We start from the raw sequence: 20,225 nt of genomic DNA on the forward strand, positions 1-20,225 counted from the left end.
TTCCAAAAAGGTTTAAAAGAAAACTGACGTATTGACACATACTGCCCATCAGACGCGTCCCCTGGTCATGGTGTGTAGAACTTTAGTAGAGTGTAACCAAAATATTCATATAGCCTCTATCAAGGTGAAGATAAATAGGTAGGAATGTATGGGGTAGTTTTACTTCCTTTCAATAGGAAGAGAAGCCCATAAGTCAAGGGCGTATGAATGTTTGGATCTGAAATCACACTGAGGCCAAATGCGGATCCTGGTCAGCCTACAGTATAGGGGTCAACAGCTGATGATGGGTGTGGATCAGGTGAGGCCCAAATAAAATGTGTAACAGCAGCTCACACCAACAGCGTCCTGCCCAGAGCAGATCTTGTCCATTTTCCTGATAAAGCCTTCTGGGCGAAACATGTTGAAATTTTGTGGACGTGGTTATGTTCTGAACCCATTGTGACCACAGTTTTTTCATTGTCAATATTAGGTTGAGGATGTATACCTTTAACTGTGAATGTAAAACTGTTCTCACATTTTATCGCATTTTTGCAAAATTTTTGGTATATTTTTAGTTGATAGTGTTCTTTCCTATATCAGGGGTACCTTTAAAATCCAATTTCCTACATATTTTTTGCTTTAAAATTAGCACTTTTGATTTCTCCCATAGACTTTTAAAGGGTGTTCCGGGGCTTTCGAATTTGCCGCGAACACCCCAAATTGTTCGCTATTCGGCGAACGGGCGAACAGCCAATGTTCGAGTCAAACTCATGTTGGACCCGAACATAAAGCTCATCCCTAGGCACCAGGATACAGTTCCAAAAAAGGTCAGATTCTCTGATGAGTAGGTACATCCAATTATTGTGCCAGTGGATGGTACCTCTGGCCCGTGATAGTACAGCAGAGAAAAGATAAGAAAAAACTGTGCTAAAATTACAAATCCTAATAAAGCAGAAACTCTCCTGCGCGATATACACAGTAATTAAATATGGTAATAAATAGAGCTGCACTACTCTCAAACATACATTGTGATAAATTATACTATATATTATATGACTGAAAAATTGTCCCAAAAGTGAATGGCTTCTCCTAATAGGATAGCCAGTGCGTCAATAATAACATCAATATTAACAGTATACGAAGTCCAAACTAAATAGGTGTCCTTCCAAAAGGGTGTTAGCATCCACCACCAAGGATAAAAGTGAAACCTCCACCGCAAAAAATGCTCACTTACCAGCTGATGGGGACCTCCTATTATGGAAGGTCACAATCGCTTGTGGCTAATACCCAGCCGGCCTGCAACCTAACAACCAGCTATTCTTCACACAGAATTCAAATTGGTCGAACATTTTCTGACCTATCCGACTTTGGATTTTGTTAGAAAATTACTAAACGAAATTTAACTAAAACAAAATGAAATTTTACGAATTCCGAAACTACACTAAACAAATTCTGAAATGAAACTAAATTAGTAACATAACGAATATACGAAACTAAAAGAAACATTTTTTTTCCGTTCTGCACTCTACTAAACCAGAGCAAACTTAAAGACTCATAGACCCTACATGAAAAAAAAAACAACTCATAGACCCTTAAGGCATTCCAGTAGACCCTCCTAGTGACCTCTGATTGTAGCTCTATATGGGAGTCTGTAGCATAGCATACAAGACATGTCTATGTTTGCAGCTTCAAATCAGAAATGGAAGCAGACAAATGTATGATCATGTGTGAGTATTGGAGTCAAGGTAAGCCTGTAATGAGAGAAATAGAAATTGCTTAAAACCAATTGTAAAAAAAATAAGTAATTATTGAACAAAGTAAGCATCACTCTAGGGATGGAGGGCGGCATTCATTCAAGGACAGTGATACTAAAATTACATTCCGACTGAATGCCATTTAGCTTTTTAAAGCACCATCACGCATATCAATATGTAAAAACAGGGTTCCTCAAAGAGTGGGACTTTACAGGACCATGAACACTCAGAACAATAGGGGATTCAGGAAAAAAATTACAAATTTGTTACTAAGAGTACATGACATAATGCAAAAATTGAATAAAACTAAAACACATGAGGTAAGAAAGCAGTCCAAAGACAGACAGCTGGAAGTGGCCCAACGCCACGCACCACACACCATGCACAATGCCACGCCGCTCAGGAGTTCAGGGGGGCCAATCCTGGAGCGCTATCTAGGGAATGCCACAGGTGGATTTTATTCACCACACCCCCTTCCCATCATGGCCACTATATAAAAGCCCTCTGGTCCACTATGATCCCTGCTTCATTCTGGAGACCTGGGGAACCGCTGTACCCATGACATCTGTTAGGTGAGATTCAGTGCTGGGGTTTGCTGACATCAGTCAAAAGAGCACAGTACCTTTTGCAATAATGGGATTCCCTGTGTAATATAAATACCTACTATTTTTGATTTTAGGTTTGGCTGTTTAGCCATTTCCTCTACACCTGGTGTATTAACTTTTAAGCATGGGATGTTTTCATAGTTTCATCTGCGGTATAGCCCTGTCTCAACTCTAGTGGCCATTGCTAGGTGGTTCGGGTCTTTGAAAAGAATCTCTTTATTTCCACCCTGCTCTGGTTTCATGATGCTTTTTTAGCGTCTCAGTTTCCTTTTACTTGTTGAGTTATGATCTCTCCTTTTTGAAATACGCAACACATGAGGTCAGTATTGATACCCACATCTACGTTTTCTGCTTCTTTTTGTAAATAATTGTAAACATGATCAGCTTACAAATTATGTGATATTTTGAATTTTGTGTGTAATTAGGTCTGGAAATCCTCAGCCCATATTTTCCTGAAAAAGACTTTTATTTAATTTGCATTGGACTTCCTCTGTCTCCTTGGCAATCGATTTGGGCCTCTTCCAGCTGTCTGTTTTTGGACTGCTTTCTTACATAATGTGTTTTAGTTTTATTCAATTTTTGTATTATGCCATTTACTCTTTGTAATAAATTTGTAATTCTTTTTTATAAATCCCCTATTGTTCTGAGTGTTCATGGTCCTTTAAAGTCCCACTCTTTGAGGAACCCTGTTTTACATATTGTATTGGGGATGTGGACCTGAACCTGCTTTCTTCCAATTAGTTAGCAATAATTTTTGTCCATCACACATATCAAAAGCAAATGCCCTGCATGAATAAAAAGCAAAGCAAACATGCAAAACACACAGCAAAAAACACAGCACTTTCCTGATGCAGCCCGACATCCTGCATGTCTCTCTCTCTCAGCAACTTTTAGTTTTGCACAGTCACACTTGTGGTAAATAGAGCTGTGCTACTCTCAAACATACTTTGTGATAAATTATACTCATAAAAAATATCATTTAAAAATTGTCCCAAAAGTGAATTGCTTCTCCTAATAGGATAGCCAGTGAGTCAATAATAACACCAATATAAATAGTGGACGAAGTCTAAACTATTTAATTTGGACTTCGTTCACTGTTCATATTGGTGTTATTATTGACTCACTGGCTATCCTATTAGGAGAAGCAATTCACTTTTGGGATAATTTTTAAATTATATTATGAGTATAATTTATCACAATGTATGTGTCCTTCCAAAAGGATGTTAGCATCCACCACCACGGATAAAAGTGCAACCTCCACTGCAAAAAAATGCTTGCTTTCCAGCTGATGGGGACCTCCTATTATGGAAGGACACAATCGCTTGTGGCTAATACCTCAGCCAGGGCCTCTATCTGATGAAGGAGGTGTTCCAATAGCAATTGCATTTCGTCACAAGCTACCATCGTCCTTTGATGAAATGCATCGGTGGAGCGACAATGCTGACGTCACCACGCTACATGTGATCACAGAGTGACAGGCATCTTTGCTACAGCCGGCCGGCTTGTTCTATACATGCTCTTTTTTTTTTAACTCCTTGATGTAAGTGCAATATTTTTTAGTTTTATATTAAAGTTTGAGATTTTACACTATGGCGAGTTTATCTTTTATAAAAAGGATTGTCAAAAACGTGTTTACTGTCTTTATTCACTTTTTACGCATTTTTCATGAATGGGTAGGGGTACTATAGGGGCACCAAATACTCATTCAAAACAGGGGGCGGGATCTGGAGGCCCCCTTGTTAAAGGGGGCTTCTAGATTCTGATAAGCCGCCTTCCTACAGAACCCCACAACCACCAGCCAAGGTTCCGGGGCTGAGGACCTTGTCCCCAGCAACATGGGGACAAGGTGCTTTGGGGGGACCTCAAAACACCCTCCCCATGTTGAGGGCAAGTGACCTGGTATGGTTCAGAAGGGTGGGGCCCGCTCACTTGTCCCCCCCCCATCCTGGCCTGCCAGGTTTCTTGCTCGGATAAGGGTCTGGTATGGATTTTGGGGGGGACCCCTAGCCAAATTTTATTTAAAAATTTGGCATTGAGTTTCCCTTAAAATCTATGGTATGGATTTTGGGGGGGACCCCACGCCATTTTTTTTTTCAATTTTGGCATGGAGTTCCCCTTAAAATCTATACCAGACTCAAAGGGCCTGGTATGGACAAAGCATCCACCCCCCCATCCCACGTTGAGGGCATGTGGTCTGGTATGGTTCAGGAGTTGGGGGTGCGCTCGCTCACCCTTCCCCCCTTTTCTGACCTGCCTGGCTGCATGCCCGGATAAGGGTCTGGTCTGGATTTTTTTCTGAATTTTTCTGAATTTTCTATTGCCGGCATTATTTTCTTTACATTTCAGCTGTCAGTAGGGAAGCCAGCTGACAGCTCATAAATCATCAGTTGTTAGGACATGGCAGAAGGCCTTCCCGGACTGCGGCTTAACAACCAGTTATTCTTCACACAGAATTTGTTCATTTTTCGATCGATCCGAATTCTAATCGTTCTGAAAATTTAGAATTTGTTAGAAACTTAATAAGCAAAACTAATTTTAATCAATTTCAAAGAAATTGGTTACTATTCGGAGATTTGGATACATCCGAATAACCAAAAATTTGTCGGAATTTGAATTTGGACTGAAACAAATTGTCTAGAGGAAACCTCCCTGTAACTCTTAATTATTTGGGCTTCCTTGGACTGTGCTGTAAATAGTGTACAGAACCAGTTTTGCCATTGTTCTTGAGATAGTTCTTTTATAATTTAACTGTGATAGTGGTCAAGCTATTGACATTTAAACTATTACATATTCTTAACAAGCAGTTAATCACCTGAAAATCAACTGTCAAAAAACAGCTGCTACCAGTATGTACTGTTGTGAACAAAAAAGAAAATAACTGTCACTCATAATATAATTTCATGTAGTTGTTTAATATTTCAATACCATACATACAGTATATTGTATAAATGAAATTTATATTTGCAGTAAAAATGAAATTGTAGAGAACACAATATTTTAGGCCAACTGAGACCAGCACTTATTAAGAATTGGTGTGATTTCTCCAAAAGTATGGTATAGATTCTTGTATGTTGGCATTGATGCAGTTTAGGGCCTAAGCCTGCATTCACACCTGAGTAGAGCATATTGCTGGTGATTTCCTGGCTCTTTTACTTTTCTGAACATCTAGCATAGGGTAACTGAGCATAGACATATTAACAGAGATAGAAACAATAGGATTCTGCATGTTGAGTGTAGTCAGGCATAGGAAAACAAGGTGAAATACATTCCAGTGTGAATGGGGTCTAAAACTAGAAAGCATGTTAAGGGTTTTGTGAACTTCCTATTCACTTGTGCTTAGGGGTGATGGGGCGTCTCTTGCGTCCATCAGAATTCAAGTACTCGCTAAGTTTTGGCCGCTTGAGAATTTGCTCCAGGTAGGCTGATAGTAGTGGAAAAGCAGAAAGGCATGTTGGAGAAACATCTAGATTGCACTGCAGAACATCCACTAAGTGATAGTCAGCATATGTAATCTGTAGAAACAAAAAATTTAATTTGGATGAAAAGTAGGCCAGGGTCCCAGAAGACCGATTTATTTACACACTATAGTTAAAGCCCAAATGAATGCTGTTATTTATTACTGTTGTGCTCTTTTTACATTTTGTTTTCAGTGAAGACCCCTTTCACACTGAGCTGCGGCCGCGTTAGCGCTGAAGCACTGCTCATTTTAGAGGTGGTTTAGGGTGCTAGTGCTTCCAAATCGCCCCAAAGATGCTGCTTGCAGGACTTATCCTAACTTCCCACAAGCATACCGCCCCAGTGTGAAAAGACACACTGAAATGAATGGAAGGCTCTAAAACACCTGAAAACTGCCTCAGTGTGTAAGGGGTCTAAGTGTTGGTGGTACCACTGAGAATCAACATCTATTTGCTATGTTGCTTAGCCTTACAGCCAAACAGTAGAACTTAGTAGGAGTCCAAATATCATATATAATCTTTACAGGTGTTTGGGGTCCTTGGAAGCTTTGTGGTGTCAGATAGACCCAACCCTCTGATAAAGTCTGGGAGGTTCAAGATACAGACCAGGCTAGCCAATAATTCTTCACTTCCAGAGAAATCTGTAGATCCACCACTATGTATAGGAATAAGAATGTATATATATGTATAAGAATAGTTAATTATACTTACCCCATTTCCTACCAGAAACTTGGTGCCATTCGCATTTTTTGACAGAATCTTTTCAAAATAACCCAACTGATTAGACAATTCCTCAAGGTACTTATCCTTGTTTTCCTCCTGCAAGAAGATGTCAGAGTGATTACCAAGGCCTTTTAACTATAATGATTATTTGGCCACATATAGGGAGCTTATACACATAACAGCACTACATGCATCTTAAAACATATCTCCAACCAGTTTTTTAGACAGTTCAGAAAATTAAGTATATGCTCAATCAGTTTCTGCTATCTGTAGCTACTTTTAGCAGGCTTCCTCCCATTTAAAGTTCTGGTGACATATTATTGCCATGACAGGTAGTGAGGGGAAAATCTGCAATAGAAACACTTCAACAATAAAAAAACTAATCCTTAGTGGAAGACAAGAACCCTGACAACCTTTTGTTGTTGTTTGTGTCCTCATTGTAGATTTTCTTTCATCTTCTATCTTTTTTGATAGTCACCAGGACATAAAGTGAAAAGAAATCTACTCAACAAGACCCCAGGCAGTATTAAAAACTGTACATAGGTTCTAACTTTCATCCCAATGTGTCCACAACTGGAAAAAAATATGGCTGAGTTACAATTACCATCCACATTCACCTAGGAATAGGGTCCCAGTTCTAATGCTTTCAATTAAATAATTCCTGGCGCATGCAGATGACACTTACTGCATCCCCTACCCTACAACATTGTCACCCTTTCCTGCAAGCAGTCCATTGGCAAGTTCTAATGATTACAGCATAATTCATAAGTTCATACAAAAAGTCCACAGGATGTAAGAGGAGAATAGGAAGAAAAAAAAAGGTACAAAGTACAAAGGTAAAACTATTTTTTTTAGAAAATAAAATAATAATCAAATCCTATTTTATTTACAGTACTTTACAAAACTAAGGGACCAATTTATCAAATTATTGTTATACTCTGCTGGTGTATTCAGTACTGCAGCCTGCATTTTATAGCCCGTTCATATGCCCCGTACACACGGTCGGACTTTGTTCAGACATTCCGACAACAAAATCCTAGGATTTTTTTCCGACGGATGTTGGCTCAAACTTGTCTTGCATACACACGGTCACACAAAGTTGTCGGAAAATCCGATCGTTCTAAACGCGGTGACGTAAAACACGTACGTCGGAACTATAAACGGGGCAGTGGCCAATAGCTTTCATCTCTTTATTTATTCTGAGCATGCGTGGCACTTTGTCCGTCGGATTTGTGTACACACGATCGGAATTTCCGACGAAGGATTTTGTTGTCGGAAAATTTTATCTCCTGCTCTCCAACTTTGTGTGTCGGAAAATCCGATGGAAAATGTCCGATGGAGCCCACACACGGTCGGAATTTCCGACAACACGCTCCGATCGGACATTTTCCATCGGAAAATCCGACCGTGTGTACGGGGCATTAGAATATAGAATACAGACTATAGTATCCTACTGACTACTGGCTGCCTAAACCAGGGTTCTCCAAACATTTCAGTACAAGGGGCATATATTTTACAAATATTCATAGGCTAAAAAAATAAACATAAAAATACCCACCAGTCCCCCTACATTTGAGTCCCCATCAGATTCCCCCCTTCTATAAGGGTCCCCATTAGAGCCCCCCCCCCCCTTACATCAGAAGTGGAGACCATAGGCAGCCTCTTCTGACCTTAATTCTCAATTAGTGCATGTTGAGGATATGCCACTGACGCTATTTCCAGGCCAGATCAAATCTTGTAGTTGGTTGAATGCGGCCTGTGGGCCATAGATTGTAGACCACTGGCTTAAAGCAGCAGAGACAACCTTTTGGTTGGAGGAGATTTGTTAACATGGCATTGACAGGTCATAGGACCTGCTTTTTTTCCTTATTTATTTTTATTGTACTCTGACAACTTCTGAGTTTAGTTCTAACTGCTACATTATATGAAAATAACTATGTGGATGTGTGGCCTCTTTGATCCTTCTGCTAGCAAGTCAGTCATGCTGTACTGAGGCACGCATAATTTATGCTAGAAATTCTATAAAACAGGGTGCTACCCATTAAACATGCTCACCTAAAATATGCAGTAGAGAGTTTATAATGAAAAATGTTTAAGCACGATTCAACACTGCCTGTCTCCATCTCTACCATTGCCCCGCCACTGTCACATCCCTAACATGCACATTGGTTGCTGGACAGCAAAGCCCCCTCCTCTATTACTGGCCAGCAATGGCACTTACCTTGGACTGTGTTACTGACAGCAGGTCAGTGCTGCCTATCTTCTCTTCTCTGATTGGCTGCTGCTCCTTAGGTTTTCTATTTAAAAATCACAAGCCCGGGCTCTGGGCTTGTGATAGAACTTACTACAATGAAAACTGTACTCTGTTACTCTGACACTCGATTCTAAACCCTACCTAGCTTGTCCCTGGGTTACCCTATTGTCTGCTGCCTACCCTGACCTCAGTTTATCTCTAATTATGCTACTGTCTGACACATGCCCTGCTACTGACTGCCACATGCCTTGCTCCTGGCTACACATTGCATGCCTACTGCTACTGGCTACACACCTGCTGCAACATCAGTCCGTGCCAAATTCCTGAGGACCATATGTACCCCTCAGTATGTTGTGCCTCTTGGCCTGAGACCATAAAACTGTGTATTAAGCCCTGGGGAAACCAAGTACCACTTGGCCTGCTTGGCTTAAGGGAACAGAGTTTGCTACAATATTTAGCAATATTCTCTGACATCTGGTTCTGGAGCAGTTATTACAAACACAACTGATATCACAGTCATCTTTTTAATTTCATTGCATTTATTGGGACATACCTACATTCTCTACAAATAAAAACTTATAGTATTTCATTCTGAGATCCTCCACTCCATCATTCACCATTTCAGCAATTGTTTTCTCCTGCTCATTGCTGCCAGCGACACCTGCAAGAAGTAAAACCTCCATTTAAACTGTTCGTTACAAAAAATTCATTTTTGCATGTCATTTCAAATTAGTGGGGAAAGTATGTGTAGTAACCCATAACCAGAAAGCAATGTTTATTAGCCTTACTACTGTTAGTAAATTAAAACTGCCTGACGTTGGTATTTACAGTGGGGCAAAAAAGCATTTAGTCAGCCACCAATTGTGCAAGTTCTCCCACTTAAAAAGATGAGAGAGGCCTGTAATTGTCATCATAGGTATACCTCAACTGTGAGAGACAAAATGTGGAAACAAATGCAGACAATCACATTGTCTGATTTTTGAAAGAATTTATTTGCAAATTATGATGGAAAATAAGTATTTGGTCACCTACAAACAAGCAAGATTTCTGGCTCTCACAGACCTGTATCTTCTTCTTTAAGAGGCTCATCTGTCCTCCACTCATTACCTGTATTAATGGCACCTGTTTGAACTTGTTATCAGTATAAAAGACACCTGTCCACAACCTCAAACAGTCACACTCCAAACTCCACTATGGTGACACCAAAGAGCTGTCGAAGGACACCAGAAACAAAATTGTAGACCTGCACCAGGCTGGGAAGACTGAATCTGCAATAGGCAAGCATCTTGGTGTGAAGAAATCAACTGTGGGAGCAATAATTAGAAAATGGAAGATATACAAGACCACTGATAATCTCCCTCGATCTGGAGCTCCACGCAAGATCTCATCTTGTGGGGTCAAAATGATCACAAGAACGGTGAGCAAAAATCCCAGAACCACACGGGGGGACCTAGTAAATGACCTGCAGAGAGCTGGGACCAACTTAACAAAGGCTACCATCAGTAACACACTACGCCGGGACTCAGATCCTGCAGTGCCAGATGTGTCCCCCTGCTTAAGCCAGTACATGTCCGGGGCCCGTCTGAGGTTTGCTAGAGAGCATTTGGATGATCCAGAAGAGGATTGGGAGAATGTCATATGGTCAGATGAAACCAAAGTAGAGCTGTTTGGAGGAGAGAGAATGCTGAGTTGCAACCAAAGATCACCATACCTACTGTGAAGCATGGGGGTGGCAACATCATGCTTTGGGGCTGTTTCTCTGCAAAGGGAACAGGACGACTGATCCATGTACATGAAAGAATGAATGGGGCCATGTATCGTGAGATTTTGAGTGCAAACCTCCTCCCATCAGCAAGGGCATTGAAGATGAAACGTGGCTGGGTCTTTCAGCATGACAGTGATCCCAAACAAACCACCCAGGCAAAGAAGGAGTGGTTTCATAAGAAGCATTTCAAGGTCCTGGAGTGGCTTAGCCAGTCTCCAGATCTCAACCCTATAGAAAACCTTTGTAGGCAGTTGAAAGTCTGTGTTTCCAGCGACAGCCCCAAAACACCACTGCTCTAGAGGAGATGTGCATGGAGGAATGGGCCAACATACCAGCAACAGTGTGTGACAACCTTGTGAAGACTTACAGAAAACATTTGACCTCTGTCATTGCCAACAAAGGATATATAACAAAGTATTGAGATGAACTATTGATATTGACAAAATACTTATTTTCCACCATAATTTGCAAATAAATTCTTTCCAAATCAGACAATGTGATTGTCTGGATTTGTTTCCACATTTTGTCTCTCATAGTTGAGGTATACCTATGATGACAATTACAGGCCTCTCTCATCTTTTTTAGTGGGAGAACTTGCCCAATTGGTGGCTGACTAAATACTTTTTTGCCCCACTGTAACTAACAGTGTAAGCGAGGTTCTGAGCTGTGCAAGGTTTGCAGGTTATTTAGTGCATAAGTTAACACAAGGAGATATTTGGTATTTGTACATTGTCAGTATGGATGAGCCGAACACCCCCCAGTTTGGTTCGCACCAGAACATGCGAACAGGCAAAAAATTTGTGCGAACATGCGAACACCGTTAAAGTCTATGGGACACAAACTTCCTTTTTTCAGGTGCAGTGATTTTAATAATGCTTAAAGTGAAACAATAAAAATGAAATATTTCTTTAAATATCGTGCCTGGGGGGTCCCCTTAGTCTGCCTGCAAAGCATCTGTCTCATGTGTTTTACTGTGCCACAGCAAAATTACATTTCTAAAGGAAAAAATGTCATTTAAAATTGCTTGCGGCTGTGATGTATTGCCGGGTCCTGGCAATATAGATAAAAAAATTGGTGTGGGTTCCCCTCTCAGTCCATACCAGGCCCTTCAGGTCTGGTATGGATATTAAGGGGAACTCCACGAAAAATTAAAAAAAAAAAAGCATGGGGTCCTCCCCAAAATCCATACCAGGCCCATGTTCAGGAGCGCCACCCCCCCCCCTCCTGAACCATACCAGGCCGCCTGCCCTCAACATGGGGAGGGTGCTTTGGGACGCTATTTCAAACTTTTAACCTCTTGGCGCCTATGGCATGGAAATATGTGGCCTCTTGGTGCAGAGCGGCCCAATATTTGCGCACCACATTGCAAAAACAGCTGTGCCAAGATTGTTTTTTTTTTGTTTTGTTTTTTGGTTGAACTAGATGGACTTGTGTCTTTTTTCAACCTAACTATGAAACTATGTAAAAATAAGGTCTGTTGGAGTTGATGAAATGTACATGGGTTGAAAACTGGTTACATGAAGGGGTCCAGTAGCTAGTGATTAGAGTTGGGCGAACGGTTCGGGCTGAGCAAAAGTTTGGCTTGAACATCACCTGTTCACCCGTTAGAGTACACACCAATTTGCAGTGCACAGTGCATTCTAAGCCTTGATTGGGCAAAGCTTTGTGAATAGCTGGTTGTTAAGGAGTGGGCTGGGAATACGGCCACGGTGCCCTTAACAACTGATGAGTCATCAGCTGTCAAAGCTGTTAAACTAGGCGATGGGGGGGGGTCCAGAGGTAGAGATAGGGTAGGGTAGTATTGGGGGCATTAGTGGTAGGTTGATCAAAGCACATAAACCCAAGGTAAGTATAGTAGCAAGTCTTAGTTGCAATCGCGGAATATCCAATAAGAGGATAATATGCGACCGGTCTAAACTACGTGGCATGTTCACCAATGCCAGGAGCCTGGCGGACAAGATGGGTGAACTAGAGATACTGTTGTACGAGGAGGATTTGGATTTTGTGGGAATTTCAGAGACCTGGTTCAACAGCTCTCAGGATTGACTGGCAAACATTCAAGGGTATACCCAAGGATAGAGAGGGTAAAAAAGGGGGAGGGGTATGCCTATATATCAAGAATAATGTACAAGTGAATGTGAGAGATTACATCACTACGGGAGCTAGGGAGGAGGTGGAATCCTTATGGGTAGAGCTCTAAAGGGATGAAGCTAAGGGGAAAATAATACTGGGAGTATGCTATAGCCCCCCTAACCTGAGGGAGGAAGGGGAGACAGATCTCTTATCACAATTTGCATTAGCAGCAAGGATGGGAAGTGTTATCATAATGGGGGATTTTAACTATCCAGACATAGACTGGTTATTGATTGGTTTGTGCAAAAGTTATAGCATTTAAAAAATAGGGGATAGAATTATGGCATTTTTATTATTCATTTTTTTTTACTAGTAATGACGACGATCAGCGATTTGTATTGTGACTGTGACATTATGGTGGACACATCAGACATTTTTGACACGTTTTTGGGACCATTGTCATTTATACAGCAATCAGTGCTATACAAATGCACTGATTCCTGTGTAAATGACACTGGCAGTGAAGGGGATAACCACTAGGGGCTAGGGAGGGGTTAAGTATGTCCTGGGGCGTGTTACTAACTGTGGGGGGGCGTGGCTACGTGTGACACGTCACTGATCTCTGCTCCCGATCACAGGGAGCAGAGATCAGTGACACTGTCACTAGGCAGAACGGGGAGACGCTTGTTCACCTTAGCATCTCCCCGTTCATCCTCGCCGTGAGGAGATCACGGGTATCTCCGCGGCGATTGAGTCTGCGGGACCCACGACCTGACTCATGGAGCTCCCGGTGCACACGCAATGGCACGGCGGCAAATATAAAGGGACGTACGGGTACGCCTATTTGCCCAGCCGTGCCATTCTGCTGACGTACATTGGCGTGCGCCAGTCGGGAAGTGGTTAAGTATGTAAACAGTATGTAAACAGTAAAAAAGGAGGACAGACCATATTGGCCCCATAAAGAATGAGGAAGGACATCTGGTTACAAAGGATGGGGAGAAGGCGAAGGTATTGCATTTATTCTTCTCCTCAGTCTTCACAAGGGAATCGTGGGGCTTCAGTAACCAAAACTGCAGTGTTTATCCTCATGACACATCACAGGAAGCACCTCTATGGTTAACAGAGGACAGAATTAAAATTAGACTTGGGAAACTTAACATTAATAAATCACCGGGACCAGATGGCTTGCACGCAAGGGTATTTAGGGAACTCAGTCAAGTAATTGCCAGACCATTGTTCCTAATTTTTACTGACAGTCTACTGACTGGAATGGTACCAGCTGATTGGAGAAAAGCCAATGTAGCACCAATATTTAAAAAGGGCCCAAAATACATCCCTGGGAATTACAGACCAGTTAGCCTAACATCAATAGTATGTAAACTCTTGGAGGGGATGATAAGGGACTACATACAAGATTTTAGTAATGAGAACATTATCATTAGCAGTAATCAGCATGGATTCATGAAGAATCTTTCTAAACCAATCCATTAACCTTCTATGAGGAGGTGAGTTGCCATCTAAATAAAGGAACGCCCATAGATGTGGTGTATCTGGATTTTGCATTTGACAAAGTTCCCCATAAACATTTACTGTAAAAAATAAGGTCAGTTGGCATGGACCATAGGGTGTGTACATGGATTGAAAACTGGCTACAAGGGCGAGTTCAGAGGGTGGTGATAAATGGGGAGTACTCGGAATGGTCAGGGGTGGGTAGTGGGGTCCCCCAGAGTTCTGTGCTGGGACCAGTCCTGTTTAATTTGTTCATAAACGACCTGGAAGATGGGGTAAACAGTTCAATCTCTGTATTTGCAGACGATACTAAGCTAAGCAGGGCAATAACTTCTCCGCAGGATGTGGAAACCTTGCAAAAAGATCTGAACAAATTAATGGAGTGGGCAACTACATGGCAAATGAGGATTAATGTAGAAAAAATGTAAAATAATGCATTTGGGTGGCAAAAATATGAATGCAATCTATACACTGGGGGGAGAACCTTTGAGCGAATCTAGGATGGAAAAGGACCTGGGGGTCCTAGTAGATGATAGAGCAAAATATTACAGCGCACACATGCAAAAAAGACATTTACCTCCAGCAGGACTAGTTTAAAACACCTAGACAATCTAAAAAATATTAGCAAAAAATATGGGAATTTGGTCACACCATATTGCTATATGATGCTAAGCCCACTTACTGCGACAAAGCACCCCATGATTAGTGGGTCCTACACTATAGCAGATGATAGGCTCAGCAATGGCATGCAATGCCAAGCTGCTGCTAACAAAGCAAACAGAATATTGGCATGCAATAAAAAGGTGATTAATTCCAGAGATAAAACAATAATTCTCCCGCTCTACAAGACTCTGATTCGGCCGCACCTAGAGTATGCTGTCCAGTTCTGGGCACCAGTCCTCAGGAAGGATGTACTGGAAATGGAGCAAGTACAAAGAAGGGCAACAAAGCTAATAAAGGGTCTGGAGGATATTAGTTATGAGGAAAGGTTGCGAGCACTGAACTTATTCTCTCTGGAGAAGAGACACTTGAGTGGGGATATGATTTCAATATACAAATACCATACTGGTGACTAGGGATGAGCTTCGAGTTCGAGTCGAACTCATGTTCGACTCGAACATTGGCTGTTCGCAAGTTCACCGAACAGCGAACAATTTGGGGTGTTCGCGGCAAATTCGAATGCCGCGGAACACCCTTTAAAAGTCTATGGGAGAAAACAAAAGTGCTAATTTTAAAGGCTAATATGCAAGTTATTGTCATAAAAAGTGTTTGGGGACCTGGGTCCTGCCCCAGGGGACATGGATCAATGCAAAAAAAAGTTTTAAAAACGGCCGTTTTTTCAGGAGCAGTGATTTTAATAATGCTTAAAGTCAATCAATAAAAGTGTAATATCCCTTTAAATTTCGTACCTGGGGGGTGTCTATAGTGTGCCTGTAAAGGGGCGCATGTTTCCTGTGTTTAGAACAGTCTGACAGCAAAATGACATTTTGAAGGAAAAAACTCATTTAAAACTACTCGCGGCTATTGCATTGCCGACAATACACATAGAAGTTCATTGATAAAAACGGCATGGGAATTCCCCAAAGGGGAACCCCGAACCAAAATTTTAAAAAAAAATGACGTGGGGTTCCCCCTAAATTCCATACCAGACCCTTATCCGAGCACGCAACCTGGCAGGCCGCAGGAAAAGAGGGGGGGACGAGAGTGCGGCCCCCCCTCCCTCCTGAACCGTACCAGGCCACATGCCCTCAACATTGGGAGGGTGCTTTGGGGTAGCCCCCCAAAACACCTTGTCCCCATGTTGATGAGGACAAGGGCCTCATCCCCACAACCCTGGCCGGTGGTTGTGGGGGTCTGCGGGCGGAGGGCTTATCAGAATCTGGAAGCCCCCTTTAACAAGGTGACCCCCAGATCCCGGCCCCCCCCCTGTGTGAAATGGTAAGGGGGTACATAAGTACCCCTACCATTTCACGAAAAAAGTGTCAAAAATGTTAAAAATGACAAGAGACAGTTTTTGACAATTCCTTTATTTAAATGCTTCTTCTTTCTTCTATCTTCCTTCATCTTCTGGTTCTTCTGGTTCTTCTGGCTCTTCTGGTTCTTCCTCCGGCATTCTCGTCCAGCATCTCCTCCGCGGCGTCTTCTATCTTCTTCTCCTCGGGCCGCTCCGCACCCATGGCATGGGGGGGAGGCTCCCGCTCTTCTCTTCTTCTTTTCTTCTCTTCTTCTTTTTTTCTTTTCTTCTCCGGGCCGCTCCGCAATCCATGCTGGCATGGAGGGAGGCTCCCGCTGTGTGACGGCGCTCCTCGTCTGACAGTTCTTAAATAACGGGGGGGGGCGGGGCCACCCGGTGACCCCGCCCCCCTCTGACGCACGGTGACTTGACGGGACTTCCCTGTGACGTCACGGGGAATGCCACAGGGAAGTCCCGTCAAGTCACCGTGCGTCAGAGGGGGGCGGGGTCACCGGGTGGCCCCGCCCCCCCGTTATTTAAGAACTGTCAGACGAGGAGCGCCGTCACACAGCGGGAGCCTCCCTCCATGCCAGCATGGATTGCGGAGCGGCCCGGAGAAGAAAATGAAGAAGAGAAGAAGAGAAGAAAAGAAGAAGAGAAGAGCGGGAGCCTCCCCCCCATGCCATGGGTGCGGAGCGGCCCGAGGAGAAGAAGACAGAAGACGCCGCGGAGGAGATGCTGGACGAGAACGCCGGAGGAAGAACCAGAAGAGCCAGAAGAACCAGAAGATGAAGGAAGATAGAAGAAAGAAGAAGCATTTAAATAAAGGAATTGTCAAAAACTGTCTCTTGTCATTTTTAACATTTTTGACACTTTCTTTGTGAAATGGTAGGGGTACTTATGTACCCCCTTACCATTTCACACAGGGGGGGGGCCGGGATCTGGGGGTCACCTTGTTAAAGGGGGCTTCCAGATTCCGATAAGCCCCCCGCCCGCAGACCCCCACAACCACCGGCCAGGGTTGTGGGGATGAGGCCCTTGTCCTCATCAACATGGGGACAAGGTGTTTTGGGGGGCTACCCCAAAGCACCCTCCCAATGTTGAGGGCATGTGGCCTGGTACGGTTCAGGAGGGAGGGGGGGCCGCACTCTCGTCCCCCCCTCTTTTCCTGCGGCCTGCCAGGTTGCGTGCTCGGATAAGGGTCTGGTATGGATTTTTGGGGGGACCCCACGCCGTTTTTTTTTTTTTTTTTTTGGCGCGGGGTTCCCCTTAAAATCCATTTTAGGGGGAACCCCACGTCATTTTTTTTTTTAAATTTTGGCCGGGGTTCCCCTTAATATCCATACCAGACCTGAAGGGCCTGGTATGGAATTTAGGAGGACTCCCACATCATTTTTTTTTTTTAATTTTGGTTCGGGGTTCCCCTTTGGGGAATTTCCATGCCGTTTTTATCAATGAACTTCTATGTGTATTGTCGGCAATGCAATAGCCGCGAGTAGTTTTAAATGAGTTTTTTCCTTCAAAATGTCATTTTGCTGTCAGACTGTTCTAAACACAGGAAACATGCGCCCCTTTACAGGCATACTATAGACACCCCCCAGGTACGAAATTTAAAGGGATATTACACTTTTATTGTTTGACTTTAAGCGTTATTAAAATCACTGCTCCTGAAAAAACGGCCGTTTTTAAAACTTTTTTTTGCATTGATCCATGTCCCCTGGGGCAGGACCCAGGTCTCCAAACACTTTTTATGACAATAACTTTCATATAAGCCTTTAAAATTAGCACTTTTGATTATTCATGTTCGTGTCCCATAGACTTTAACGGTGTTCGCATGTTCGAACAAACTTTTTTCCTGTTCGCATGTTCTGGTGCGAACCGAACAGGGGGGTGTTCGGCTCATCCCTACTGGTGACCCCACAATAGGTATAAAACTTTTTTGCAGAAGGTAGTTTAACAAGACTTGTCGCCACTCATTAAAATGAGAAGAAAAGAGGTTTAACCTTAAACTACGTAGAGGGTTCTTTACTGTAAGAGCGGCAAAGATGTGGAATTCCCTTCCAGAGTGGTGGTCTCAGCGGGGGGGGGGCATTGATAGTTTCAAGAAACTATTAGATAAGCACCTGAACGACTGCAACATACAGGGATATACAATGTAATACTGACATGTAATCACACACATAGGTTGGACTTGATGGACTTGTGTCTTTTTTCAACCTCACCTACTATGTAACTATGTAATGGGCTTCCCTGCTGACAGCTGAATAAAAAAAAAAAACATTGCTGGCAATAAAAAAAGAAAAAAAATGGCATGCCCCCCCCCGAACGGCCTGGGGTCCCCCAAAAACCATACCAGACCCTTATCTGAGAATGCAGCCTAGCAGGCCAGGAAAGGGGGGGATGAGCGAGCGCCCCCCCCTGAACTATATGCCCTCACCATGAGGTGGGTGCATTGGAACTGGGCTGTGGTTGTGGGGGTCTGCGGGCAGGGGGCTTATCGGAATCTGGAAGCCTCCATTAACAAGGGGGCCCCCAGATCCCAGCCCCCCCATGTGAATGAGTGTGGGGTACTACCCATTCACCAAAAAGGTGTCAAAAAGTAATAAAAACACAGAGACATTTACCTTATACTCATTCACATGGGGGGTGGGATCTGGGGGCCCCCTGCCTGCAGAGCCCGCAGACAATTTGCCCCCTGCCCGCAGACCCCCCCCAACCACAGCCCAGGGTTGTGGAGATGAGGCTCTTGTCCCCATCAACATAAGGACAAGGCGCTTTGGGGTGGGGGGGCAGAGCCATTTTTCTATTGCTGGAAATGGTATTGTATTGCAGGCAATTTAAATGTCATTTTGCTGTAGCATGTTCTATACATGCTACATATGCGCCACTTTGCTGGCAGACTAAGAGGACCCCCAGGCACTATATTTAAAGGATTTTTTTCATTTTTATTGTTGCACTTTAAGCATCATTAAAATCACTGCTCCTGTAAAAACTATCTTTTAAAAAAAAATTGCATTGATACATGTCCCCCAGGGCAGTACCTGGACCCCCATAACTTTTCTATGGCCAATTACTTGCATTTAAGCCTTCAAAGTAGGGACTTTTGATTTTTCAAGTTCGGGTCCCGTAGACTTTAATAGGGTTCGTCGTTTTCTCTGTTTGGGAGTTCTGGTGCGAACCGAATGGGGGGTGTTCGGCCCATCTCTACTAGTGATAAATATTTTATTCTCTGAATGGTCTAAAGTTGTGAATGGTGTGCCCCATGGTTCTGTCTTAGGGCCAGTGCTGTTCATTTTATTTTTTATTTTTTTATAATTTTTTTACTTCAACTGCCACTCATGAGCAATGCAGCGAGCCATTGCTGGGAGCTGGGTGGAAAAAAAAAATGCTCCTGTGCCCAGACATAAGTCAGTGGCTTACAAGGCAAAAAATTCTGGATCTGAAATAGAAGATGGCTGTATTTACAATGCAAGGACAAAAGGAACTGTGAACCTCGCTTAGCTGAAAGAAGGTAAGTCTGCTGCATAGCATATTTGCACCTTATGCCACCCACTCAACCTCTTTAATGTATTTCCAAAAGTTGGAAATGTATGGGTGTATTGTTTGTTGCTTTGTACCGCGACATTTTCAATAAAAAAAAAGAGAACTTCTTTACAGATTTTTTTTTTGAGAGAAAGGGCAAATCACAATGTTAGGATTTTGGCATACCATATTTTCTCCCCAAATATCGCAGAATGGTGTTGCTTTGATAAAGCACAAAGTCTCCATCTTGTAAACGAGGCAGTTGCCCAAAGACCTATAAATAATTCGTTCAAATATTTAATACATAACATAGGCAACAGTTTAAAAAATCATAACAGGCATCTGCATTTCGTTAATGTTAATTGGAGTGTGCTTACTCCAAGATGTCTTTCTTTTTTAAGAACCTGCAGATCTGTTTGCTACTGGGTACTTATTGGAAAACCTGTTGCATTAATACAGCATATTAATGCTGGATGCGCTTACACGTATGCAAGCCACCTACCACTCCCCCATTCCCAAAAAAAAACACTAACTAAAAGTTTAAAAGTACCGAAGGAAAATTAAAAATCAATAGTGAGTACCGTATATACTCGAGTATAAGCTGAGTTTTTCAGCCCATTTTTTTTGGCTGA

General features: G+C 42.8%; 1 protein-coding gene across 1 annotated transcript in view; it reads right to left on the minus strand.

Annotated features, from left to right (window-relative positions):
* Positions 1-5,560: 5,560 nt before the first annotated feature.
* LOC141106728 (glutathione S-transferase P 1-like) overlaps positions 5,561-20,225 on the minus strand; it is a 40,138-nt gene continuing 25,473 nt past the window's right edge. Inside the window, exons 4-7 of the mRNA XM_073597661.1 lie at positions 19,780-19,867; positions 9,328-9,431; positions 6,505-6,612; positions 5,561-5,850 (exon numbers count right to left, since the gene is read on the minus strand). Of these exons, the coding sequence (XP_073453762.1) occupies positions 5,665-5,850; positions 6,505-6,612; positions 9,328-9,431; positions 19,780-19,867 (486 nt within the window). The 3' untranslated portion in view covers positions 5,561-5,664. The remainder of the gene's footprint in view (positions 5,851-6,504; positions 6,613-9,327; positions 9,432-19,779; positions 19,868-20,225) is intronic.

Source organism: Aquarana catesbeiana, linkage group LG08 (genome assembly GCF_042186555.1).
Source record: "Aquarana catesbeiana isolate 2022-GZ linkage group LG08, ASM4218655v1, whole genome shotgun sequence".
NCBI classification, from domain to species: domain Eukaryota; kingdom Metazoa; phylum Chordata; class Amphibia; order Anura; family Ranidae; genus Aquarana; species Aquarana catesbeiana.